Below are 27803 nucleotides of genomic sequence, written 5' to 3' on the forward strand. Positions count from 1 at the left end.
ACAAGTGACCGTCAAAGGCAAAAAATCCAGTCAATAAATGAAGAGGTGGCTGGTTAGGGGAGCAGAAGTAGACTGTTACTAGAGATACTTCAAGGCATGGGAGAAGTGGGCACTTCCCCAGCGGCCCTACCTTCCTTCATCTTTCTCTCTAATTCAACTTTAACTTTCTGTCTTTCTCAGCCTCCGTCCTACTCCCTGCCTACCTCTACCTCCGACTTGTCTCCCTCCGCCCAGTGTCATCGTAAGGACTTTGGGCATTACCCAAGACATACTTTGGCAGTTTTGTGTGACATTGCTTTGGAAAGCTTAAAAATGTATCCAGAGGCATAATGTAAAATGATGGGGTAGCCCTGCACTAATTAAAGAGGGGCCCACGAGTATCACACACAGGGGCATAGCTTCAGTGGGGGGGTTTGGGGTGTGGCAACCCGTAATGAATGTATCTTCTGATGAATAGCTGGGTACAGCTGCTTTCTGTTAGGTATAGTGAGGTGTCTGTCAGATTCCACCTAGGGTTTTTGCATGCACACACATGACAAAAACACACACCTCCATCATCTCTGAAAATCCTAAAAAAATTGATTATGTAACAAAATATTGTGTTTCTCTCACTTAGTACAACTACCAGTCCACATACCTCTCCCTTTCCACTGCCTCTTAAGCTGATCTCATGCGCACCTCTCGTCATATAATGTATTTTAGCATTATGTGCAAGCACAGATCTGAAGCTCACACTCTAACTGACCAAGTTACGCCCTCTGCTTCCATTTCCCACAGATTCATTGGCACTGGGAGGAATGAAGTTTTTGGAGGCCCTTGAAGGGTTGGGGCTACCCTCCACCACAGGGGCAGCAGGATCCTTCATTACGCCCTAAATGGTATTTATAATTCAGTACTGTTTGGTATCACGTTTAGTAGAATTAGCAGGAAACGGCTAATAAAATTAAAAGTTGTTCCTTGCAAAATATATCTTGACGGGAGCCTCCAAGATCCCTAGGATAACACTGAATTTTACTGCATTGTGATGAAGTGCTCTTTAAAGAGATGCATGCCTTGGGAAGATCTGAGGTGACCTCAAAAAGCTTTACTGTTAGGAAGACTCATAAATGATGCAAGTTTTTCAGCCATGTTGCTTTGCTTGGTCAGTCTTCTGGTGAAATTCCCACACTTTCCTTTCCCCCCCCTTCCTAAAGTTTATTTTATGTGGACGGCGGCTAATGAAGATGCTCCAAATTACTTCCCTGTGCAACAGATATGCTACAAGAAGGTTATTTTTGGAGGCAGGAAACGAAGTCTCTGGAGGCCACTGTGCCATGTGTTATGTCTGTGGGATGTCCAATGAGTGCAGCGGTTATACAGTTTTAGGTGAATGGGTGTGCTGCCCGTAGAGTGCGGGCGCCGCCCCCTGCCGGAGACAGTCTTCTAGCAGCCCTCCACGAAAAAGAGACCATTCTTAAATGCTATATGTTAAAAATATGAATCATGTACACAACAAATAAAGGATTCACAATGCTCTACACAGTGCGGACTTGTCATGTCATTTCAGGACTCAGATGAGTGAGTCTAATCTTAAGTCTAGCTTGAAAGCGCAGCTGCCTCAAAGATCTATAGTGAGCTTAGGACCAGTAAAGAAGAGTGCAACTACCACACCACATGCTTTGCGTGTTTGGGGTATCATTTTGCCTCCTGTGGGGTGTTTGCATTGCCATGGAAGAGGGGCTATTTTACATCTCGAAAGTACACTGAACTGTCACACGTTCAATTCTTAACTCGTATATGCATTGAATAAGAAAGCAATTGTTTTTTTGTTTTTTTTTCTCACATCTGCATGCTTTTTAAAAAGTTTTCTTCAGAACCCAAGTGGAATGCCAGACCTATTGACTGTGCCTATGCTTGTTTTAAATATATAAACAGAAGAAGTTTCAAGGTACAGGAAGATGACCTGGCGGAATCTATCTTAAAACTTTGAGCCAGCGGAAAGAAAATATAGTAGTATCTAACTGTAAATTTTTCAGCTGTAATGTCAGATTATTATGACCATGCGTTGTCCTGTTTGATTTGCACATTCTTCCCTGATGGTCCCTGGTGGCTTTTAGCAGTACCCATGCGACAATGATAGCCCCTTCCCTTTCAAGATTAACTAGGGTCATGTGTCACAAGCCATACATTTAAGAGCCTTTTCTCAGGTGCTCAACGATTGGATGCAGACTAACAACTTAAAAATTATATTCTTGTTTCTTGAGATAGGAAAGACCTTTGAACATCCTCCACTCACACTCACCCGCCTAGACCAATCTTCATTCAGCCTGATCCTACCTTAGTGATGGCCTACAACTACAGGCACTTTTTTGATACCTAACCAACAAGTTAGGCTCTCCAAAAGTGCAAGAGAAGTGTGAAACCAGTAGTGTGCTTGTTACTAAACTAACAAAAGATGTAGTCTAGTCGCTAGGTGGCAGACTCAGGACTCAACAACCTGGGTTGCTATCCTACTTTTGGCACCTGAACATAGCCAGACGGCTACCTACCGAAAACGAATATCTTAACTGGAGGGAAATAATGAAATAGCAAGAAACAGGGGGCTTTTGGATCAGAGCATTGGAATGGAATGGTCCCTGATTTTCTCTCAAACTAGAAGTGAACTAAAAGGGGTTTAGTAGTTTTCATAAAAGCAAAGTACGAAGCTAAAATGTTGTCAGTTTGATGTTGGATCCCATGTGTGTTGAGTTTTTCTCAACAACTGGAAAGGTTTTTAATAAAATATTTATTGATCTCTTTACAGCAAGATGACTTCATGACCGCTTATTTGTTGTTACTGCTAGTCATCAGTTTAAATCAGGAAAGGCCAACTCCTCCTTTCAACCTACCAAAGATGATAAATTAAGTACTCTTTAACTGAAAAATTCTGCCATATGTAATGTTTACTGTACTTCGAGAAGCCCAGAAGTGCTAAAAGAAATGCTGTAAAAAAGTCTATATATATTTCATTACTGTATACACAGAAATAGGTAGATCCCAATAGACCCTTGGCTTATTGTTAGGACATCTTTGTGGGGTAACATTCAAAGTTGTTTTTATCGTATCAACTAATCTTAATGTTGCGATGTTGCCACACAGTACACTGTCAAAATGCCATATGGACTTGGGGTGGTGTCTGGTGCTACCAATGGTGTATCCAGGGCTTAATTTGTGCCCATGTTTGTCAGTGCTCAGCACCAGCACTTCATTCTTTACACCAGCACTTTTCCTTTGACAGTCCACCACATGGTGGCAATGTCTGCCTATTTTCAACAGAACACATCAGTTTAGCAACGTAATACATATTATTATTTTTAATAGCAGCACGTCTATTGGTACTGACATTTTTCGTCACTGATAAGAGCAGTGGGTGGTAAAAGCTGCAATTACAAGCAGTTTAGTAACAATTGCCCTGGCACTTATTTTTTCGAAACTAAGCACTGGTTTTATCAAAAGTCATTGATTAATAAGAGACAAATCTGTTAAAGATGTATTCAACCCAGTTACCTGCTATTTTCACCTTTTTTTTTTTTGCTTCACCAACTGCCAGAAAGTATCTCAGCTGGCCCGTTTTTGACTTACACAACAGACTACAACTTTGTAAGTTTTTGCCAGTGAAGTAAACGTCAGAATATATACATTGGTGATTTTAAATAAAGCCAGAGAATCAGCAATAGGAAGTAAGTAACGAAATACAAATCTGGGCAGCGACTGCATATTCTGCAGTACTCCACTTCTGTATCTGTCCAAATTCGGATTATAAAGAGTGGAAAAAAAACAGCATTTCTGATATTTTCTCCACCGCGGTCTTGGACGAACAACCCTGGGGAGAAGTTTGAGCAATGCGGGAAACACTGGTACTCTTAACCCATTCCAGAACTTATTCTCCGTTTAATGGCCGAAACCCCACAGTAACATGGGTTAAGACTATAGTAACATTGTTTTAGACTCTAGTAATAAATACAGTGTAAGGCTTTAGTAACATAGTTGTAGACTACGGTAACACGGTGTAAGGTTATACTAACCGTTTAAGAGAAGAGCGAAGTCTGAACATTATCTGCAGGAGGCGGGCGGGGGAATGAACATCTAGATTATCAGAGGTAAGAGGGTACGGGCTACTTCCTGGTCAGTAAACAAGAGGGTCATTGGGTACATTTTAGATTCACGGAGTGGGTATAGGGCACGATGGGGGCTGTGTGCCTCCACGAGCCTCCATGCTGGTGTCACGGAGAACAATGTCACATTTTAACAACCAGAATATTTTAATACGTGCTAAAGTTCGCCAGTGGTAGTCAACACTGTGCAATATCGATCTTTTTCGTAAATTATACACATAACTAAGACGAGTAAACATTTGCCTTTAAAAGCATCATACAGAGCCTCCTGAGGAGTATATATTGTTTTTATACAGTAGGTCTGTATCGCACGATGGCAACCGGCGCTTTACAAAATCACTTAAATGCATAAATGGCTCTGTTTTAATGAAGTCGATTTTTTTCCATTTTGCTTTCTGTATTTTTTCCTTGTCACCCCACCTGCTCCCCCACTTTCTCCCCCCTACTCCCTCTGAGCCCCACTCCAGCTGGCTGGCTGCCCTCCAGACTGAATTTTACACACTGCAGTGTAGGGTTTCTGCTCTTCCAGGAATCTCTACAGATTCAGCCATGAAATCCCCCCAGAAACACGATCCAGCAGCTGGGTGTGGGAGAGGTTCCTTGGCTTTGTTTTTTCCCTCTTTCTCGCAGACATCTGGGTTGGATTTGGAGTGTGGGACGTGCTGAATCAGGACTGGGGTTGGCTGTGTGTGTGTGTGTGGGGGGGGGGGGGGGGGGGGGGGGTGCTTGGTTCTATCCTCTCTCTCGGGCTTGGGCCTTGCAACAAAACCTTCCCTAGCCACATGGTTGCTGGCTGTTCTTTGTGGCGCTAGCGTTAACATCAATTCACCAAAATGCCAGGGGTACCGGAAGTGAGTGACATCGCACACCCTTCACGCTCCTGTTGTCCTTAAATTTCCCTGTCACATACATGCTTACACACACACACACACACACACACGCACACCTACATACACTCTCATGTAAACATGGCCCCCCGAAAGCACGCACACCACACCACCAGTGCTTAATTTGTGAATAAAAACGAGCCGGTGCCCAAAGCTCCCCTCTTAAACACGCGGCTGCTGCAATTAAATGTACGAACACGGAATACTGAGGCAGCGTAATCCTGAAGCCATCTCGGGCCTCTTCAATCCATATAAAGCCACTCCCTGCCCCTTCAGCTCACTCTAGCAGCTTTCTACTTTCTATCTTTTTGACGCTTTTTCGTTTTTCCCTTCCTCCGTCTTTCCCATAGGTGTCTTTTGCTTGCAGCAAATGCTTGACGCAGAAGAATAAGTCCTGGCCCTCAAAAATAAGTGCCGATGCTCAGCACCGGAAACAATAAGCACAAATTAAACACTGCACACCACATACATTTCAAACCACGTTTTAAAATATGAGGTGCCACTGTGTTCCAGGCTCTGACTTAGCCACCTCTGAGGCCACAGTGGCAAAGGCCATGTTAGGGGTCGCAAGGGGAAAAGCCATGGGTTGCAGCTGCGACCCCTAAATGACGTCCATGGGCACTAGCACTGGCTCAGACACCATCAGCAGGAGCCTCAATAGCAGAGAGGGCTACTGGAATTATGTGGTAATCAGTGCTTTAAATGGGCCGGTACTGAGTACTAGCACTTTTTATGGGCGAGCGCAAAGCGCTCTGTCCATCCGTTATCTCTCTTTGGACTTGAAACCACGCCCATGCCACGTCAGTCACTTACATTGGTTCGTGGCTTGCCTTTTAAAATCCGCTTGCTTTCATTTGTGAAAGGCATGCATACGTCATGCCTTTTCCAGTGTTTAGCCTACCTACACAGCACCGGTAAAGTACTACAAACATACGAGGCTCGATGTTTTCAGCCTGGGGTCCGGACTACTTTATCTGTTTATTTTCCACGCAGCTCGATCGCGCTGCATTTTACATAGCTCGATCGCGCTGCATTTTACATAGCGCGATCGCGCTGGGTGTTTTTTTTTTTTTAGCTTTACAACGCCAATAGCTCTAACTCGAACAAAGGTGAGACCCATTGCATTAAAAATGCTTGTTTGTTTTGAGAGTGAGAGTCTTTACACTCGTCAAGAAAAACGTAATACTTTTAATTGGATAGTACCGGCACTTCTCAGAAACAAGCAGGTACTCTGACTCAGAGTACCGGCACTTCTATTTTTCCATTTCAAGCACTGGTGGTAATGGGAGTCTCAATTAGGCGGCAGGGAAAGGCAAACCGAGTAGTACAAGGTAGACTATCTAAAGAGTGCGGTATATCCAGTTGATGCGTAAACTCGGCAGCATAATTCCAATGGGACTTTTTAAGGCTAGTTAGCATCTGCAGAAGTGTTTGGTGCCGGCAGCTCCGATCGTGTCTTTTGTGACACTCATGCTTTCAACATGTGACCAATTAACTGTCGAGGAGAACTGATCTTAACTACTTCTGCAATCTCCGTAAAGCGTTGGTAATATCAGCGCTAGAGAAAAACCAAAATGCATAAACGATGCAATCTGACCACAGGCGTTTTGAAGCAAGAATACCTGTAGTTTCAGGTCCTTTAGTAGGGTATCGTTTATGCACTTGATGAATTACTGTCTACCAGGGTCATGCTGCCCAGAGTTTTCTTCAAAAAAATATGAAATGTGGTTTATCTGGATAAAGTTGTTGCGCCAAGCTTTTCTACAGCCTGCAAAGTTCCTGCATTTTGTCTTTGTTTTAATAGAACCCAAGCATGCCATGCGCGGTACTTCGGGTCTTGTGTGGTGATCACAAAATGTAATTCTGTAAGATGCAGGACATTTTTTTTCCTGATATTTTGCCAAGCTTTGCACAACTTTCCACGATATCACTGCGGGATAAAAATACACGGTTAGGTGTTCCAAAAGCCTTTACAATGAGTGCAAAAAAAGAAAACTTCTCAAATTGCCACTCCCCAGCTCTGTGACGACATATCTTGAGAGGTTATCAGGTAGCAACGAGTGTGCCAGATTACTTCAGCGTTATCCACTGATCGCATATGGCCCGCGGCAGCCATTCCCTGGGAATATGGCTGCCCTATCACATTATTTAACGATACTAATCCATCACTAATTCTTGTTGGGTTCCAGAGTAGCGTGCTACTCATCGAAAAGCGCTTCGACGCCTCGTCAGGGGTAGTAAGCGCTATATAAATACGATTACAATACAATACAATATTGTCTCAATGCTTCGCTTCTTTTAATCGCTCACTTTTTGCTTCCAGGTGCTTTCCTTTTGTTGGGCTAGATTACGATAAGGTGGACAAAGAGTTTTGTAGGCACTTCATGGCTTGGGACAAGTAAATATGATGTCCAAAGCAAAAACCTAAATACTTGGAGCCTTTATCTGGAAGTGTGACTTCAGAAGAAGTCAGAGATGCCTTCTGATGACTGAGCGGTGTAGTCGTGTTTCAGGATTCTGAGCTTTCACCAGGTTAAGGTTTTTCTGGTGTCCACTTACTCATGAAGTCGTGCTGCAATGTAGACATGAGTCAGAAACATCACACTGTTGTTTTGTGGCTGATGTTCAGGCTCATAGGAGATTTAGGGGCATGGAGACCATTCCCAAATGGGTTGGTATGCATCTCCAGAAACTGAAAGGTGCTGCATTTATAATTATTTCCTCCTGGGATCAGGTTGGGATCTGATTGGCAGACAATGAGAAACGATCTAACCAGTGAGAATCTCATGTGGTCTTTCGCTACAATTTGATAGGTGTTGGTGGAATGAATGTGTCACAGTTCAGACATTTCTTACATTGAAATTACTCATTCCCAAAAGTACCACCAAACATTAATTTTTGGCCAAGTGCTTAGCACTATTTAATTTGCATAAGTTAAATTTTCATAATAACGGAGTTCCATTTCTTTTTATTTATTTGTATAGGGCTGTACTACTGAATATCGAACCCTAGAATATTGTGGTACGAGCATATTGAGGGACAAAATATAAAAATGAAAGTGCATAATTTATAGATTTACTGTATATAATTCCATATCCACATATCTTGAAAATATAAGTATGCATAGCTAAAATTAGATATAGAAGATCTAGACTTTTTTCCTTAATATTTTGTCTTTGGCATTGTGCCTCATCTATATTCGGATGTTGATATCCAGGGTGCACACCTTTTCATAGACTCCATCAAAATTACATGAACTTTCTTAGGCAGATCGGTGGTGCAATATAAACTATTTCCTTTACTCTTCTGTTCAGTTTTCTGGATTGTATATTTTTGGACCAGAATTGAGTTTCATCTCGACTAACATGCACAATGTGATAAATATCTAAAATTACCCCTTTGGCTACACTCTAGACGGACCAGAAAAACGGCTTTGTATTTTGAAGCAGGAGATGATATAGTTTAGTATCTAAACTTTCAACGGTTAAAATAGGACACTAACCAGCAAGATGGAAAATCTATGCCGACTAAATCTTTACCATATAGACGTTGGCATATGCTTAAGGGCACTGACTGATCTAATATACTATCCAGTACAAAACCAACACTAAATGGGAACCTGAGTAACTCCATAGACTCTGTGAACAAATGGATCACGAATAGTCTGGACGCCCTTATACCTTACACAGTAAGGCAAGCAACTCCTAGTAGAAAGAAAAGGGAACTTACAGTCACTTAAAGAGACTGCAGAAGACTTGAAAGGAGATGGAGAAAATCCTACAGTGTTTCAGCCAAACTTGATTACAGGAAAGTGATTAGACTCTTCCATTCGGAAATTAAAGCAGCCCAAAGACTCCATTATGCGGCAATAGTTGAACAGAACGCTAATTCTCCTAAAGTAATCTTTCAACTACTTAAAGAGATTGTCTCTCCTCAGCTACATGTAAAAGGGGTAGAAGCTTCCCATAAGCACAGTAATGATTTAGGCTTTTTATTTTTTTTAAGAATAAAATTACTGACATCTATTCAGCATTTCAAGCCAACCCCAGGAGTCATATAAATACGGTGATACAACCTCTTAATGATACAGTAAAGTTCTCAGACCTTCCCCCTGTCTTGTTGGAAAGCGTTGTAAGACTCATGGGCACCCTTAAATCAGGATCCCCTCTTCATCCGGCGCCTCCGCGGATCCTAGCCCTAGGAGCATCAATAATTGCTCCTACGATAACTGAGCTACTGAATTTGTCATTAGAGACTGGGAGCTTCCCCTCTCAATGGAAACACACAATTGTTAAACCCCTCCTCAAGAAACCCAATCTAGATCCTACAATTTTACTTAATTATGGACCCATTTCCTTGCTACCAGTTTTGCACAAATATTAGAAAAGCATGTCAATAGCCACCTATCATCCTATTTAGAGGAAAATGATGTCTTACACCCCTCCCAAATGGGCTTTAGACCTCAGCACAGTACCGAATCGGCTGTGATTGCAGTAATGTAAGGGGCGAGATTACGCCTCGATGAGGGTCAGGCTTCAACAGTAGTGTTACTGGATCTCAGTGCCGCATTTGATACGGTAGACCATGGGATCTTCCTTCAGAGGATGAAGGAGATAGGAGTCACAGGGAATGCGTTAAGTTGCTTTAGTGAGTTTTTAAACTCGTGTTCATTTCAGGTACTGGATACATCTTTCTACTCAGTGTTTTTATAGTAAATGGGGGCTACCTCAGGGCTCCTCCCTTAGCCCTTCATTGTTTAATATTTATATGCGGCCTCTGGCCAAGGTAGTGGAGCCTTTAGGCCTTTCTTTGATAACATATGCCGATGATACGCAGCTGGTGTTTTCGGTGACCTCAAACCATGACTCTCCAGACACCTCGATTGGTCCCTGCCTATGGGGGATATCAAATTGGATGTCAGACTGTAAGCCCAAACTCAATACAGACAAGACAGAGATTATGTTTTTGGGCTCTCAAGCTCCTTTGAAGCCATCTCCTTCTGTTGTGTCCCCTTTGAGGGAGTTGCCAGTATCCAAGGAACATATTAAGAGTCTTGGGATTTGGCTTGATCCTTGGTTAGACATGGATCAACAGTCTAGGAAAACCTCGGCCACGTGTTTTGGCATACTCAGACTCCTTAGGAAAGTGTTTAAAGTTGTCCCATTTCTGGCTAAGAGATTAATTATACAGGCATTGATCAGCTCACGCCTGGACTATGGGAATACCCTCTTCCTCGGGTTTCCAAAATACGTGAAGAGATTACAAGTGGTACAGAACACTGCCGCCAGACTTCTCATCAATATGCCGAAACATGAATCAGTGAAGCCTGCATTTGCCACCCTGCATGGGCTCCCAGTTGAGCAGCGAATAAAATGTAAGGCTTTGTGTTATATACATAGATCCTTACATGAGAAAGGTCGACCAAAGCTGCGCTCTTTGGCTACCTTCTATAAGCCTTCGAGGTATCTCAGGTCATCATCAGCAGCCTTGGCGGGAATTCCGAAAGGTAAAAAAGGCTAGATGGGGAGGAAGGCCCCTGTATACAAAGATGTGGAATTCTCTTCCCCTATCGATATGGCTCACAGAACAGGAACCAATGTTTAGGAGGCTGCTGAAAACATGGCTATGCTGATATTCTGTGACAATCACTGGGAGGTTCTGCTAAAGCGCTGGGAGGCCTTCGGGTAGCTATGCGATATACAAGTCAGATAACATAACATAACATAGGACACATGAGTTCTAAACCTGGTTCCTTTTCTTGGCTATATAGTTGGGTTTTGGACAAATCATGTTCCAGTGCCTCACTTCTTATATGTGTAAAAATACTGGACTGGTGGCTTAGAAGTGTCTGCACCCTCCATGTTGAGAGCTATAAGAAAACCTGTCTGTACCACATACGCCAACTTTAGGAACACTTCTTATGTGCTGCAGTGCCTGCTAAAGCACTACCACTAAACAAATGCAGATCCTAATGTTGACTCATTGCAGGGGCGGCCAAAACAATCATCTTGCGCCAAGTTTCTTGTTTTTCTTATTTTTTTCTGCTTTCAAGTACAAATTCCCCAAAATACTTATATAAAGACAGACTTTGGGCATTCCCATGCTACAGGCGAATGGGTTTTCCTTTTTACACCATTTAAAACAATAATTCACCATCATCCTTGGGAAGTAAAACACACATTTATCCAAAGTATTTTGGAACTGCAGTTCTTAACCTGTAAGAGACCATGTTAAATGTAATGCCAAATAGAAAGTTTAAGGTGATAAACTTCAAACCACTCAACTTATGTACATTTGTAAAAAGTAGTTTTTAAAAAACATTCTGTGGAAGGCTAAACAAGAACTAAGCCAGACAACTGCATAAAAAACAAGCATTGGCAATGCAATGGGTTTTGCGTTTGCTCGAGTTAGATCTATTACCGTTGTAAATTCCTAACTGGACTTTCTTGCCACTTGAGTTGAAAATGAAAAGTAAAACAGTTGACACAAGCAAGCCAATTGAAAGCGCCTTGGCCGCCATAAACGTGAAGGCGAGACACAAAAAGAAAAAAGTTCGCTCGCAGTCAAGCGTATCGGCAATTGTGCAATTATCCATGTAATAGGGGCAGTCTGCAAGGCGGTAATAAAATCACCCCAAGGAGGGACAAACGTATAGCATTTACTAATGATAACAAAGGTTCTTTGAAAGGCAAGCCCAGGAAGGAGGGAAAATTATGGGAGTGCGGTGACCGTGGTTAAAAGCCCACAATACTTACAACAGGTCAAAGCGCTTGACCTTGACCTAAAAACTCTGTCTAAGCCCTGTCTTAATGAAGGCAGGAGCTCGTGGGTCAGGTATCAGAGGAGGAAGATTGTGCTAGAGCCCTTCTCCATAATCTGAGTCCAAAAAAACGGGCAAAGCTCCGGGAGGGACCGACCCTCCCCTTTCAGAGCCTGCTCTGACCTCTCAAACTGTAAGTTATATCTTCAAAAAGATGGTGGCAAATAGCACTAGTCGACAAGCTCTGTAGCATTATATACTTAAATAGTGATAATTGAGAGCATCTCTAAACAAAAACCTATACCTGATGTGTCCCCTTTTAACAGCCAAAAGATGAGCTGTAGGCAGGGCCACTGGAATTATGTGGCAGGAGAAGGTCAAATTACGCTGCAGGGTTGGTTAAGTTATGTGGAAAGAAATCGCAAATTATGCAGCACATTTTGGGATAGTACTAGTTCATTCTTTTGTCATTTTCAAAATTGTTAATGGTGTCTGGGTAATAGTTGCAACTCATTATTACCAGTTTAACACCCAAAACCAGCAATAAGAGAGATGCCCAGTCCACCTTTGCAAAGGGCCTTCCACTGCACGGGAACAAGTGTCTCTACATTTTTAATAACTTTTGTACTGTTTCAGCCATAAACAATTTTTTTGTTAAAATCTGCAGATTATGCAGCAGATGAAGGATTATGTGCAAATGCGCAAATCTATAATTATGCGAAAATCACTGCGGCTGCACAATCACATATTACCAAGCAGTGGTGGGCAGCAAGTATAAGGATTGTTGAGCGGTTGGGATGGGGGCAGCTGTGACCGGCAAGGTGGTTACAATACAATGGGTGGGCTGTCCGGGTGCAGACAATGGGGTTGTTGGGAAGAGAAGGGTAGATCATGCAGGGCACACTTGGTTTGCTTAGCCATTCAGAACGGTTCATAGGCAGATCAGGGGATGCAGCTTATTGGACAGGTGTGTGACAGTCCCATCATGCACTGAAAGTCAGGTGGGTGAGCAGTAGAGGGTTTTCTACACGGCAGATAGTAGGGCGGCCAATAGTGGAGTGTTCTCCATGTGGCTTTACGTAGGGTGGCTGAGCAACAGATAGCGATTCATGTGGCTAGCAGGACGGTCACTGCGCAAAATGGTGACTTTCCAGGTCGCTGCTAACTTCAAGATACTCATCCCGCTGCTGGAAAAGCGCTGCATTAGAACACATGGACTGGACTTCTGGGGGCTTGCCCGGCCGGGCCTTACCTGTGGGCAGTCTTTAATGTAGTGCCCCTTGTTGAAGCAGAGGTGGCACAAGTAATTGGGGGGAGGCCTCTTGCTGGGTTTCCTGGCTTCTGAAGAGAGGGAGAGGTCCGAGAAATGTTCTGTCAGAGAACTGAGCCCATCCACAATGTTGTTAAGGGAGTCGTAAGGAGACACGTTCTTGTACAGGCTGTTGTTCAGTACCTGCAGGAGAGAAGGGAAGGTCATCAGAACCAAGCATAGACGGGGGACAAAAACATCTGGCCCAGCTATGGAGACATGCACAAACAAAGCGCGGATACCAGAGCACTTAGAAACCTACACCAGTATGCAGGAGCTAGAAAAATATATAGGATGCCTACTGCGATAGATGCCAAGGATTAAACTGCTGTCCGCAACCTTCAATGTGCCCCTGCTGGCCACTAGGCCACCTCGCCCTCTACAACGCTATAGGTCTCAACTGCGGTAGAAAGGTACCCAAGCACTATCCTTGTGCAGACCATATACAACATAAAACACTCCTCTTTTTTCCTTCCTAACATGCTCCCAGTGCAATAACTGTGGTACACATTGGAAAGTGGTAAAATATGTGGCGTGCTCTACAGAAAACTCATAAATAGCACTTCATGACTCTGTTGCATTCTAAGGGCTGTCAATTTTGGGTGTTACCCAGTATAGCAGTACTTAAGGGCATAGGATACACACCGTCAGACAGAGAGGAAGCAACATTTTCACATGCCGGAAGGGAAGATTGAAAAAAACTGTACATCCCAGAACAGAGTTATGTACAACGTGGTAGCGGAAACACAAATATATACGCTTGCCCTTTAAAGAAAGGTATTGTAAGGCCAGGAGGGGAAAGACAAGAGGAAGTGGCGAAAAATTCATATCTCAGATGAGGAAAAATAATAACATATTTAAGCTCTAGAGAATGGCAAATAATCAATCAATGTGTAAATTGAGTGAAAATAGGGGAAAGAAATGTGTATACTAAAGGAACAAGCAGTGGCAAAACTCAGGTTTTGCATCACATTGGCACAAGTTTTTTCTGATGCTGTGCAGCGTTCTCAAAAATAAAATGATTGGCCATTGAAAATGTTGAACAGCAATGGCAAACAAGCCGATTCAAAGTGCCATGGCCAGCGTGAGCGTGAAGGAGAGACACAAAAGGAAAAAGAAGTTTGCTGGCAATCAAACATATCAGCAAAGTGCAATTATTCATGTAACCGGGTCGATGGCCAAGGCGGTAACAAAACTGCCCTAAGCAGAGACAAACGTAAAGCATTTGCCAATGACAACAAAGGATTTTTTTAAGTATGCCAAGAACGAGTAATCGTGATGGGCATGGTAAAAAGCCCACAGATAGATTACAACAGGCCAGAGTGCTTGTGCGCTTGACCTAAAAAGGAGCCACAGCACTTACGTGAATGTATGCATCAGGACACTATGGAGGCCCTAGCACAATGACATAAGCGATCATCCATCATATGTCCCCACTGACACACACACATCACAATGAAGGGCCATTTTGTCTGACACAGTGGTCTTTCTTTCTTTTAACAAAAAAAAAACAAAAAAAAACACGGATTGTTCCAAGATGGCAGACACCAATGTTGGAACTGTACAAGGGAGCAGCTAGAAAATGAAAATATCCCCCCCACTTTGGACCTAATCTCTTACGGCAACTAAGCAAAGCAAGTAATTGCTCCCATACCCAGAACAGCTTGCATCTCTTCCATCCAAGCATCTATTTATTCATTGGTTCATAATTCGATGCACCCGCTGGAATCCACCATTTTAGATTTACATTCTGTCACCCATTCATTCTTTCATCCATATTTAAGTCTTTCACCATTCTGTCCCTCCGTCTGCTCATCCATATCCATACCCATGCATCCATCCATCTCCAAACATATTCAAGCACATCCATCCATTCACTCACTCATCCATCCAGCCAAGCTTTCGCTCACCCATCCATCCACCCTCTCACTCCAACCATCCACACTTTCAATCTATCATCCATTCATTCTCCCTCTCCTCCATCTTTCCACTCAGCCATCCATCCTTTCACTTCACTCATCTATCCACCAATCCATTCATCATCCATCTTTTCACTCATCCACCCGTTGATTAATGAATCTACATTTCCACTAATTCTTCAATCCATTCACCTGTTTATCATCCATCCAATCAAAGACCCCTTCAATCACCCATCCATCCATCTTTTCACTGATCCATCCTTTCAGTCATTTGTCGGTCTGTTAAGCTCCCTTTCACTCATTCGTACTTACATCCATACTTTTACTCATCCATCTGTTCTTTGACTCATCCATCAAGTCTTTATCCATCATCCACCCATTGATCCATCATCCGTCTGTCCACTCACACTTTCACTCATCCATCCATCCACCCATTTACTCACACACACACTCATCCACACATAGTTTCAATCACACACTCATTCACCCACCCACCCTTTCATGTTAATTATGGGCATTGATCTGCAGAGTTGCAGACAGAAGCAGGCCATCAAGAACCCCCCCCCCCCCCCCCCTCCCCGCTGTGGCTGCTAAAGAGAGGGGGTTCCCGACTCCTCTGGCTGTATACTTGAAAGAAGAGCCAACGTACTATGGAAGAACATTTGGGAAGTAATAAGAAAAAGCCGAGCGGGACGGAGTGTAGTGGGCGGTAAAACAATACGAAACAGGCCGGGGGTGGGACACAGATTGTGAGAGCACATGGGTGGAGGGGGTGTGAGGGGAGAAGCAGCACAGAGTGGAGAGGTCAAGAAAACACATGCACTCCTAAAATGTGCAGACAACAGAAAAAAAGTAATTCCCAGAGAAAGGATACAAGGCACCCCATCAAAAAGATAAGCAAGAAAGTATGATGCTAGGTAGGGAATGACAGACACAAGAAGAGGAGAACAAAGTCATTGAATAAGAAGCACGGAAAAACATCGGCAAGAAAACCAACCATTTATTAGCAATGGGCAGTCCTAAAGCCCACTGTAAGTGCGGATAGCGGGCTCTAACGGTATTTGACAACAGACACGTAATGCCGTCTGTAGACGAGGCCTGACAAGGCGGGTGGGGGCGGGGGGGTCGAGCAGGATCCCACGCTGAGTACAGAAACAGCTTGAGCATCATCACACCCCCGCCCCTCACAAAAGCTTGCGCCCCACAGCTCTTACACGTTCGGTAAGGCCCGACAGGTGTAGGCCAGTTAATTTGAAAACATTAAGTAAGCAGCTGTTTCCTGGACTGAGGGAGGGCAGTTGCTGTTTCGGTATTTAAAACAGCCCCGCCGCTGCTTAAAGAGGGGCGAGTTCAGAGTTAAGCACTGGCTACTAAAGGGTTTGGAGGGGAAGCAGATGCCGAGCCCGGCCGGGACTGCTCGTCCATGGGGAAGGGCTCGGCCATCACACTGGCAGGCTGATCAACAGATCTCCGATAGACCGCTCTGCTCCGACCCCGAGCCCCATCTTTGCAAGCATTTGTTCTGGAGAGAGCGTTTTTAGGGGAGGGTGATTAGAAATCTGCGAGCATGTGAGCTTTTCTTGTGAAGATTTGCCTGCGACAAACGTGCAGCTGCCCTTCACACCTCCGAGCTACTAACACGGTTATCAGAAAAGATCTACCCAGGATCACACAATATGACACAGAGGGGAGCCGGAAACGATCAACACCTTGGTTCCACACGTTCAACTTAACCACAAGACAGCACCGTCTTCCACAGTGAACAGACAGTCAAGTAAATCTGTGTGCTGAGGCTTCTTTGAAAAATATGTTACAGTGCCTTGGATATTTCAGGCAGAGAGCCTGATTACTCAAAACATAATAGTATCGCCCCTAAAAATCTTCTAATTTAGTTGTGAACTGCTGCAGTGTCCGAGAGCCTCAGCCTTAATGAAAGTGGGGTTCAAACCAGCAGCCAGTGGCATAGGAGCTTTAGTCCAAAATAGAAGATAATGAGCAGTTTCAAAAGTTTGCTTGGACCAAAAGCTCTTGGTACTTGTGAATCACTTTAAAGCTAGATGTTTGAAATGGTTTGACGTGATCACTGTCCAGGACAGACGAGAGGAAGTATGAGAGAAACCCTGGAAGACAGTTTAGCAAGAGAAGAACCCATGAGAGGAATTAACTCAAGGTCTCTGGACTTTCTAGGGTAACTATTGAAATGTCAGACACCAGGGATCCTCAGAGCTGAGCATTCTGGTGCAAAAAGTATGAGAGTCCCTGAGACCTGTGTTAAGTAATAGTCAGACTGGCCCCACCGGCTGGTAGCCATGGGAACCACCCATCAGCACTGGTGTCCTATTGAAGGGACTATAGCACGCCATGTAGCGGGCTCCAAAGGTGGAATATCGCTCAGGTCTGTAGTCAGTACCACACTTCGATAGGGTACATGTGACCAAGGCCTGCCCTCTTCTTCCACCACCACTGGTGCAGACTTCCAACGACAGTGCAGCAGAGGCCGGGTACATAACCTGCAAGAATTAGTGCTTGTTCCGTTTTGAAAATTTAGTTTCTCTTATGAATCTCCCAGTAGGCCATTTTTACACACTTTGATTATACTGTTGAAAAGACCCTACGTTGTATGCATGTACATTATATAATAGCCAGAGGTGTGTTTCAGAAACGTCTGTTCTTTGAGACGCCTAAACGTACTCACACGACAGATAAACCGCACTTTTCTACCAAACTCAAGTAATAAGTTATACGTTCTTCAAAAGATATCTCAAGTACATACGTTAAGAGGCATGGTTTCAATTTTTGGGAATGTACATTCTTGAGCGGCAACAGTCCTGCACACAAATCAAAACAGTTACATCCATGGATGATGGTTGGGTCCTCAGTAGGAAAGGCCACAACACTACAAGGATCTACTTATTATCAATTAATTGTGCAGGATATTCACAGGCTTCTGATACTGCTCAAACAGATCCAACTCCTGCCAACACCATGAAACCGACAGCCTGAGTCTCCCAGAACAAGAGCCACTTCAAGGACACACAAGCCCCCATCAACGTTCAAACATAAACCAACATGAAATTAATTTAGTTACAATGATTTTCCCTAAAATACCATATATGTCCTTAAGGTTAGCGCGAAGGTGGCGATAGCAGTACCGGATGTTTGCATACGCGTACCCTAAATCTATTGGAAATTGATTCCAAATTGAATAAGTGATTAATTCAAAAACACAATTTTAACTTGTCAACTTTCTGATGCACTCCTAGAAAACAAACTCAGAAAGTTAAGGCTTATACAAAAAAGCCATGAGAACAGTGCTTAATTTGCACAAGTTGTACGGGATGGCTCTTTTTGGGGAGTGGGAAGTATCTACCACCAACGGCCTTAATCCCAGAACGAGAGAAGAACACACAAAAGGCAAGAAGAAAGGGGAAGATGAAGATAGCAAAGTAGTGACCCTGGGGAAAAAAAAAACAAAAAAAAAAGTCAGAGATGTAAAAAAAAAATTTAAAAAAAAATTGCAAGAGTGAGCTAGCGACAGGAGCAATTTTTTAGTGCATACAGTACTTTTTACCTACTCTTACATTACTTTCTGAATTGGCCCCAAAATCCAAAAATTAAATGTTTAGGGAACACTCATAATCAATTAGTACAGATAGAAAAGACTGTCCGATTTGCACTTTTAGAGAGCTGGACACTTTCGAGCTTATTCACAAAGGCATCTAAGAATACGTAAAGGAGTACCCCTGTAGTACTACTTTCAGTACTCCTAATTGCCTTTGGGACTTGGCCCAAGGTTGTGTAGGGTGGTGGAGGAAAGAGGCGCGATGTTAAATGAAGACGAGGAAGCCTTGGTGTTCATCAGCCTGAGTCTTTCGGCAGCGGTGGCAGATTCCTAAGAAGTGTTTAGGCCCCAACACTTTTTAAGTTACTTCTACAAATTATATGACACAATTACATGAAACTATTCAAATAAATGTCAAAACCCAGCAAAGAAACAAAACTGAACACCAACACTAGAAAACTGTGGGAAAAGGCCTTTCTGAATCTTGGCACACGAGTGTTTTTTTACTTTTGAGAAATGAGACACCGCTTACTACAATGTGGTGGTGGGAACAAATGGAGAGGCCTTTTGTGAGGTCACCCTAGGCCCCTACAAGGATCTCCCTCCACTTGTCCACTGCACTTCTTAAGTCCTCCCAGGAGCCATCCTTTCACATCCTCCTGTATCAATAAAGTAAGTGTTAAAATCTGGGGTGAGATCTACCACCCACAGACTTCAAGGGGGCCTGGCTAGCAGCTTGGAAGAATGAAATTCAACAGCTGCCCCAGCTTCTCCCTCTCAGCATCAGCACCTTCTGTTGCCCCTGACAACCTCCGCCCTCCTCATCAATATAATAAAAATATCCAGTACAAGCAGTAGGATCAAGAACTTATCAACGATAATGAACATTGTATTTGGATGTTGCATCCTGTGAAGTGTTCCTTGTGTTTGGTCTCCTCTGGTCACACGGACAAACGGATATTGCGTCTCTCCCTCAGCTTTATTTGGCATCTCCAATACAAAAAGGGCAAGTTGCTTTGCTTCCCTATTTTCGAGTCATGAATGGTTGGAGGAGGATATGAGGGATTGCCCAAGTTGGAAGGAAGAGCATGAGGTGTGTGCATGGCTCTAGGTGTGCTTTAAAAACGTGGGGAAAAGTATGATAAAAACCTATTTACCCACATTTCAGTGCACGGTTGGGCCCCTGGGACACACCTTTAGGTCGCACAAACTGTCATAAATGTCGTTGTAGGAACAGCACTATATAAGAAAGTGTCTGTATATATTGCTCTCAAGTAATAGTGCAGACACAAACCAAAGCCCTTCTCATTTCTGCTTTGCCTATTCTATGATCACCCAGTGTGTATTTGGTGAGCATCTGCCTTCATAATTAATTACCTTTCCAAACCGGTGGTGGGCACCAACACTCACCCTTAGGAGACCAGGCCTCACTGTTCTCCATCAGCTTAGGCAGAACATTAAGAAAGAAGGATGAAAGGAGTGACAAAGGGTAAAACATGTATGAGAAAAAACCTGCAAGAGTGAGATAGAGACAACAAATATGGGCTGTTGAAAGAAAAAGGGAAGGCGCTGAATCAGGCTGGTGATTGCTGGGAGGGAGCCATCCAAACTTGTTTTTGGGGACGTTATTTTTCTGCATCAGATAATTATTGAGAGCAAGAGAGGGAAAAAACACACATCGGAAAGGCAGAGGAAGAGAAAGACGAAAATGTCACCACAAAAGAAGAATGCAGGAACCTACAAGAGTGAAATAAAGGTGCAGGGAGTGCCTGATATTGGATGAAAGAGGCATGAGGTAGCTTAAGACTACCAACCTCGCGGTATCTGGCGAGTTGGACGTGGGCAGCAGCACAAGATCCTACAAGGGCTGTTGAAAACCTGCGCCCCTACATTTATTTCTTTATGTATGTACAACGCAAACACTGGTTCATCTTTCAGAACATTGTGAGTTACACACTGCTGCTAAGACAACACAGGTAAAGTGCAACATCCTTTGTTGGTCATGACTTTTAGGATAGTCCTAGCTTTTTGCCCTGAGTACGTCCCCAAGTAAGCACTTTCTCCAATTCAAAAGTACTCCTTCCCTCAAACTATTCTAGGACTGGAGTTAGAATAGTAAATAAGCCTCTGGGAATATTTGGGGCAAAGTTTCCCTAAATATTCTTGGACTGGAGTTAGAATAATAAATTTTACCTTCTAGCGTCCTCCATGCCCACTTCTGCCCTAAGGCGAAGTTAAAGGCAAGAAACAAACGAACTTCGACTTTTAGCCAAACATACTTGGCATGCTTGGTATCCTAAATAAAACTTTTAATGGATAAAGTTTTAAAATATCTGATATGCACGAGGAAGAACTCGTTGGTCAATGGTTACGTTTTAGTTTTTGGAGCCCTTTGATACTGAGTTTCCTGTTGGGCTATGCTCTCGCATCCTGACTGAAAAGATCGAGGGAGCTGAAAACAATCCAGGACGCCTGTCAGCCTGCGACACCCAGCTATAAGGAAATTATTAAATAAATGGGGCACTGTTAGACACCCAAAAAATAACAGACACTAGAAGACGCCTAAAGACTTAGAGGGTCATTACGAGTTTGGCAGATGGAAAATTCAGTACGCCAAACTCCTGACAGAGTGGCTGACGACTATGCGGCGACCTCCCTGCCAGAGCCATTATAGGTCTCCTGCTAGGTTGGCAGGTGGAAGCCTAAGTTTCCGCCTGCTAGGCTAGCGGGAAATAGGCTACAACTTTGTCTCTGGCTCGTAATCGAGCTGGTGGCAATGCCATTGCCTGCAAGGTGCACCAGCACCCTCGCAATGTTCACTGTCACTGCCAAGAGCATGGGCAGTGCAGGGGCTCCACTGTGGCTCCCTGTTCTCCACCAGCCTTTTCATGGCAGTGTTACCACCAAGAAAAGGCTGGCGGAGAACAAATTCATAATCACCAGGGCAGCGCTGCCCTGGTGGATTAAGATCTCCACCACCTCCAGACCGCCGGGACCCAAAATCCTGGCAGAGCTGGCGGTTCCCTGGCAGTCCGCCACCAGGTTTTTAATGTGGTGGTCCAGACCACCACACTCATAATCAGGCCCTAAATCTGACACCCTGAATGGTAATGTCACTACCACAAACAAAAATGAAGGTTACTAGACACCTAGAAACTAACGAGTAGTCAACAAGAACATTGCCATCACTGCTTATTCAAAGCCTGGAGCAGTATCAAAACGTAGTGACCCAATTGTTCTCCATTACTAGATAGAAACCTGATGGATATCCCATCTGCTGTGTTACGATTTCTAAAGAATATAATGGGACCGTAATACGGCAGACGGGATAGCCGTCACGTTTGTGATGGAGTGTTCCCCTCTGCCAAGTTCTAAATCAGGCCCTTAATCCTCAGAAAAGTTAGCTGTTGTAGCATAGGCCACCAAAAAGGAAAGGTTCTGTTCATTGAAAAAGAGCATTGATCAGAGCTGTTCTAAGTGTTAAGCAAATTACTCTATAAAATTTGAAGGGAACAGATGCAAGAATGGAGTCCCAAGGGAAAGAATTGAGCAGGATCTGGAGGACTCGAGTTGCCTGTGCCCACTGTGTAAAGAGCAGTGGTGAAATGGTCATGGTGATGATGCCTGTGCAGGAGGAAAGGGTGAATAGAGCAGATGTTATCAAGTGCCCCATTGACTATGTGGATAGTTACAGCTTATGAGCTACATCCGGGGCAAGAGTCCCCGCGGCACTAGTTTCACTGTGCGACTGCAAATCAATTGCTACTATATTGTAGAAAAATTATTGAGGGGAGGCTATTGGAGAGTTATACACTGTTTAGGTGTTCTAAGGTGGCAGATGTGATCCGTTTTAGTTTCAAGCAGACATTATAAACATTGTGGTTGGTGATGCTTTGCTGAGGGGTGGGGGGTCACCTGAATGCCACATGAATCCCTAATATATGTTCGTAAGAGTTGTCTTCGAGAGAGTCGAGGATGCTAGTGAGATCAGCTAGGGTAAGAGTTGTTTGGGGCTAAAGTTGAGTTGGTACCTTCAAAAAGTTAGTGTTTGCTTTGAATATTTTCTTGTTTTTTTTTATATACTACTTTCATTCTGTATTTTCATATCCATGAAGTTACATCATGAAAGTATGCAAACAGAATTGACGATAACCATTTCATGAGAGTACCCCCTTTCATAGACACAAAGGTCCTAGTGCCTAAAGGGTATTCAGACACCAGCATAGAGCGGGGATGGCCAGGGTCTTCCTGAACTTCTTTAAAGCCAACTGTTTTCTTTTGAGGTCATAATTAAATTTTTCAGAGCCACAAGTGAGGATTTGGGTTGTTGTGGTGGTTGCAGGGCCACACTCCATTGCCAGATTTTCAATTCCCATTTAAACAACCCATTCAACCAGCGTCAAGAAGAATATGGGACCATCCAGGTCTTATCTGTTTAAAAAACCTGATCTGTGAATCATAGAGCTAACGATATGCATTCTCTACCTTCTACGTACTGTGTGACATTATACACAGTCGTCCTCTTCATAAAGGATTTCTTATGTTTGGTGCTAAAACCAGAGAACTCTATACATGCGTGAGTGATCTTGACTGCACGCACACACCATAAAATGGATGCAGTTTGTGTACAAAGGTAGAACTGAAGAGGCAGACTTTGTGCTATTGAAGAGTGCCAGATTGACAGCACTTCAACAGCTGTATAAGCATCTTGTATCAACCAGTTTTCATCAAACCTGCTCAAATGGATGACAAATACTGGGCACAGCCAGTCCTTTGCCCCTTTGCCAGGGCAGGACAGCAACAGTGGTATATATATGGATCAACTATGATGGGGTTCATAAGGGGAGATTCATATACAGGTCATTAAGTATTTCCTAAATGTACAATTAAAATGATAACAAACATTGGCAAAGCCAGTAGTATTCGTCTATGCAAGAGCTATTCGCTTTACTAACATGTTTTAGCCATGTTGTACACCTGGGTTGCTGCTGTTAAGCGTGGATAAATGTTAGTGGCATAGAGGCGAGTAGACTGGAGTGTCAGAGTGGAAGGGTGAAAAGTGGAATAGAGTGGAGTGGCATAGAACGGAGTTGCAGAGTGGCGAACAGTGGAGTGCCGTAGTGTGGCAGAGAATACTGACAGTGCAGTGGCATATAATTCAGTGATGTACAATGCAGTGTTAAAGAATGCAGTGGCATACATTAGAGTGTTGCATAGTAGAGTGGGGTGGCATAGAGTACAGTGATGCAGAGTAGCACAGCAAAGAGTGCTGTGGCACAGAGTGCAGTGGTATAGAGTGGTGCAGAGTGATGTAAAGTGGTTTAGTGTGGCATAGAGTTCAGTGTTGCAAAGTAGAGTTGCATAGAGTGCACTGGCATAGAGTGGCGAGAGTGCAGTGGCTTAGGGCCAGATGTAGCAACCGGTTTGCATGTCGCAAACTGCGAAAAACACAGTTTGCGACATGCAAAACGGCCATCGCGATGCAGATTCACATTTTGCGAGTCGGTACTGACTCGCAAAATGTGAATCCGACTCGCAAATAGGAAGGGGTGTTCCCTTCCTATTTGCGACCACATCGCCATGCTGAGTTGCTTTGTGACCACGAAAGCGGTCGCAAACCAACTCGCAGTTACCACCCACTTGAAGTGGGTGGTAACGCATTCGCAAATGGGAAGGGGTCCCCATGGGACCATGACTTTGTGAATGTTGCTGAAAATATTTTTTCAGAGCAGGCAGTGGTCCAATGGACCACTGCCTACTCTGAAAAAAATGAAACCAAATGGTTTCATCATTTTTTTGAATTGCAACTCGTTTTCTTTATTAAAAAAAGCAGTCACAGACATGGAGGTCTGCTGTCTCCAGCAGGCCACCATCCCTGTGAGTGCATGGACTCGCTATGGGGTCGCAATTTGCGACCCACCTCACTAATATTCATGAGGTGGGTCTTTGCGACCCCATAGCGAGTCGCAAAAGGTGTCTGAGACACCTTTCTGCATACAATTTTGCGAGTTGCAATTTGCGAGTCAGTATGACTCGCAATTTGCAAGTCGCAATTTTTTTTTTTGCTACATCTGGCCCTTAGAGTGGTGCAGAGTAGTGTGGCATACAGTGGTGCAGAGTAGAGTGTAGTGCCATAGAGTGGTGTAGAGTGCACTGGCACAGGATGCAGATGTGCAGAGTAGAATGGTGTAGAATAGTTCAGTGGCATAAAGTGCAGTAGAGGATTCTAGAGTGCAATGTTGCAGAGTGGCATGGAGTAGAGCAGCGTACAATAGAACAGTGCAGAGTAGAGGTGTGCAGAGTAAAGAAGCGCAGAGTAGAGTGAAGTGGTGCAGAGTAGAGAGCAGTGGTGTAGAGGGGAGTTGTGTAGAGTGCAGTAAGGTCGAGTAGCGTCTAGTGACACAGTAGAGTGTAGAGTGGACTGGTGTAGAGCAGCATAGAGGGGACTGGCGTGGTTCAGAGTGGTGCAGGTTAGAGAAGAGTGGAGTGTAGAGTGGACTGGTGTAGTGTTGCAGAATATAGTCGCATAGAATGCAGTAGCGCATATCACAGTGGTGCAAATTAGAGTGCACTAGTGAAGAGTGCAGTGGTAGAGAGTGGAGTTGCATACAGTGCAGTGGTGTTGAGTGGGGCACAGTAGAGTGGCATCAAGTGCAGTGACAGAGTGGTCTAGAGTATATTGGCGTAGAGTTCAGTGGCAGCTAGTGCAGTGTTGCCGAATAGGACTTCTGTGCTCGCACGACTAGTGCGTTTCTCCTGAGACACTATCTTGACCCCCATAGTCCGTTTTGAAACTTCGGAATGTATAGGGACCCACATTATTCCCTTTCTTATCAAAAGGGTATGTGAATGCATTAATTCTTTACATCTCGGTTCTCTCGTCTTTAGGTTAGGTAGGTTTTAAGTAATTTGGGGATTTTTATTTTTAGCATAGCCTTCTTGAGGACCTTTGTCTGAGCATTTCGAACTGTGAAAGCTTTATATTAGTGTGGGTCTCAGAGTTCATTTTGGCTTTTTTCGAGGTGACGGCGCACATTAATGGTGATCACGGTTTTCACAGTTTCAAATACCGCGTGGTGACGGGTTTCAGGTTGCGATCTCACCCCTCTGTACACAGTCACCTCAGTGCATTTGTGCCCGTTTATCCTTTTCTTATATTTTTGTACCCCACTGGAGCTACGACTGCCAGTTGTTTGTATTTTTTTATACTTATCATATGTGAATGTATGTTTGAGTGTTGTTTATTTTTTACTCTATAGATTACACCCGGGTTGCAGCTCTCTGCACTATGTTTGTACGCTGGATTTCTGCGCCCTGAAGAAGGTGGCGCCTGCCTTGCGGTTCCACCAAAATGCACATCATCGCTTTGTGTGGTACTTGGAGGATCACTAAACTTCTAGATTACTTGTATATTGGAGACTATTCGATATTTATCAATAAGGATCGGCCAAATACTAGGACATAGACAACTATAATAATGAGATCAAACATGATTCAATGGCAATTCAACATTCTAAGTGATTATGAAGTTTATTGAAATATATGTAATGGGGTTAACTCAATGAAACAATGTATGTGGCCCTCACTTTAGAAGTAGTGACCTCACTATAGTTGTAACCATTTTGCTTCATGTTAAATGGAAGTTAGCAGTTTTTATGTCACATTGTATGACTGGTGTGTTGGAGAGGTGTGCTATGATTGAAATGAATGTTTGTATTTTTAAAGTGTGCTGAGAGGGAGTGTGCTCTGTGACCCAGATAATATGGTGTGGCTTTTGTTTTTCGGACTCTTGACTCATATTTTGGGGGAAAAATTAGAAAAAAATGAAAAGATTTGCAATTAATAAAATAGTTCCTTTGAATTCGTCTCTGCCTTATATATTGTTTTTGCAGCTCCAGTATTTATATTATGAACAATTGGTAAGAGATATTTCTTATTATCTATCATTCTGAGGCAGCTTTTTGTTTTGGTTGTTTTCCTGTGTCAACCAAAGAAATGCCTTCACATTTTCCGTCTATTTTTAAGAGTATTATTCTTAACCATTAAGATAAGCGTTCACATAGCAGAGAACAGTAATCAAAGTTGAAAAAAAATTATGTCTACATGTATTTGTGTCTACTTATGTGCTACGCATCTTTAACTGAATTATTGTACGAAGGAATACTGAATTCACAACATGCTTGTTTAGGGACATTTTTATAAAAACTGGTTATAAATCAATTTCAGAGGGAGATCTGAAAGAGAACTCAAGAAATTACCCACTAGTGCAGGGTCAGCCACAGTGCTCAAGGTGACCAGTACATTTGATCTCCCAGAGAAAAATCCAGTAGGATGTCAGCGGCACAAAGTAAGCCACTTGCTACTCTAGTGCCACTAAAATTCCTTTAGAGCCGCAGGCACCCAGCAAAAGTAGGATAGGTCCATGTATTTAGAAAAAGGATTGTATTAAGAAATTATGGTATTTAAGCATTTATTCTCATTTTTCAATAAAACAGCACATTATTTGCCACAGGTCATTGGCCCATCAGTTACTTGGCCACAGGTCATTGGCCCATCAGTTACTTGGCCACAAGGCGCCGGCCCAGCAGATGCTGGGCCACAGGGCGCCGGCCCAGCAGATGCTGGGCCACAGGGCGCCGGCCCATCAGATGCTGGGCCACAGGGCGCCGGCCCATCAGATGCTGGGCCACAGGGCGCCGGCCCATCAGATGCTGGGCCACAGGGCGCCGGCCCATCATTTGCTGGGCCACAGAACAGGACAGGACACTGGTCACCTTCCTGCTCAAAAACACCAGAGAGGCATATTATTCTATGTGTGCTACATTTTGCTGCACACATCGAAAGAGGAATTAATGATGCATAATAAAGATATCCCCTTGTTACGTTTCACCTTAGAAGGCGCATCTTTTTGGCACTTTTCCAGTTAGGATAAATCTAGGAATGCGTCAAAAACAATGGGAGTTGCGTGGGAACACACATGCAATGCCCATGGAACACCTTTCTAGGGTAGAGCAAAGCAACACAGCAATTTGCGCTGCGTTGCCTACTCCAGATTTATGAAGCCACTCAAGCCTATGCAAAGTGTCCTCGCGTGCCTTCATAAATCACATGTAAGGTTTGTGTGGTGCAAGAGCCACGCATAACAACTCATAAATGTGCCCCTAAAGACCAGCATCGCTGCTCCTTGTATGACAAGAGGTTTGGAAGATGCTAATTTAAAAGGCTTAAGTGAG

General features: G+C 43.6%; 1 protein-coding gene across 1 annotated transcript in view; it reads right to left on the reverse strand.

Annotated features, from left to right (window-relative positions):
• The window catches only part of ZCCHC24 (zinc finger CCHC-type containing 24), a 213793-nt gene that overhangs the window by 161277 nt on the left and 24713 nt on the right, over positions 1-27803 (reverse strand). Inside the window, exon 2 of the mRNA XM_069240185.1 lies at positions 13033-13233. Within this exon, the coding sequence (XP_069096286.1) occupies positions 13033-13233 (201 nt within the window). The remainder of the gene's footprint in view (positions 1-13032; positions 13234-27803) is intronic.

Source organism: Pleurodeles waltl, chromosome 6 (assembly GCF_031143425.1).
Source record: "Pleurodeles waltl isolate 20211129_DDA chromosome 6, aPleWal1.hap1.20221129, whole genome shotgun sequence".
In the NCBI taxonomy this organism is placed as follows: Eukaryota; Metazoa; Chordata; class Amphibia; order Caudata; family Salamandridae; genus Pleurodeles; species Pleurodeles waltl.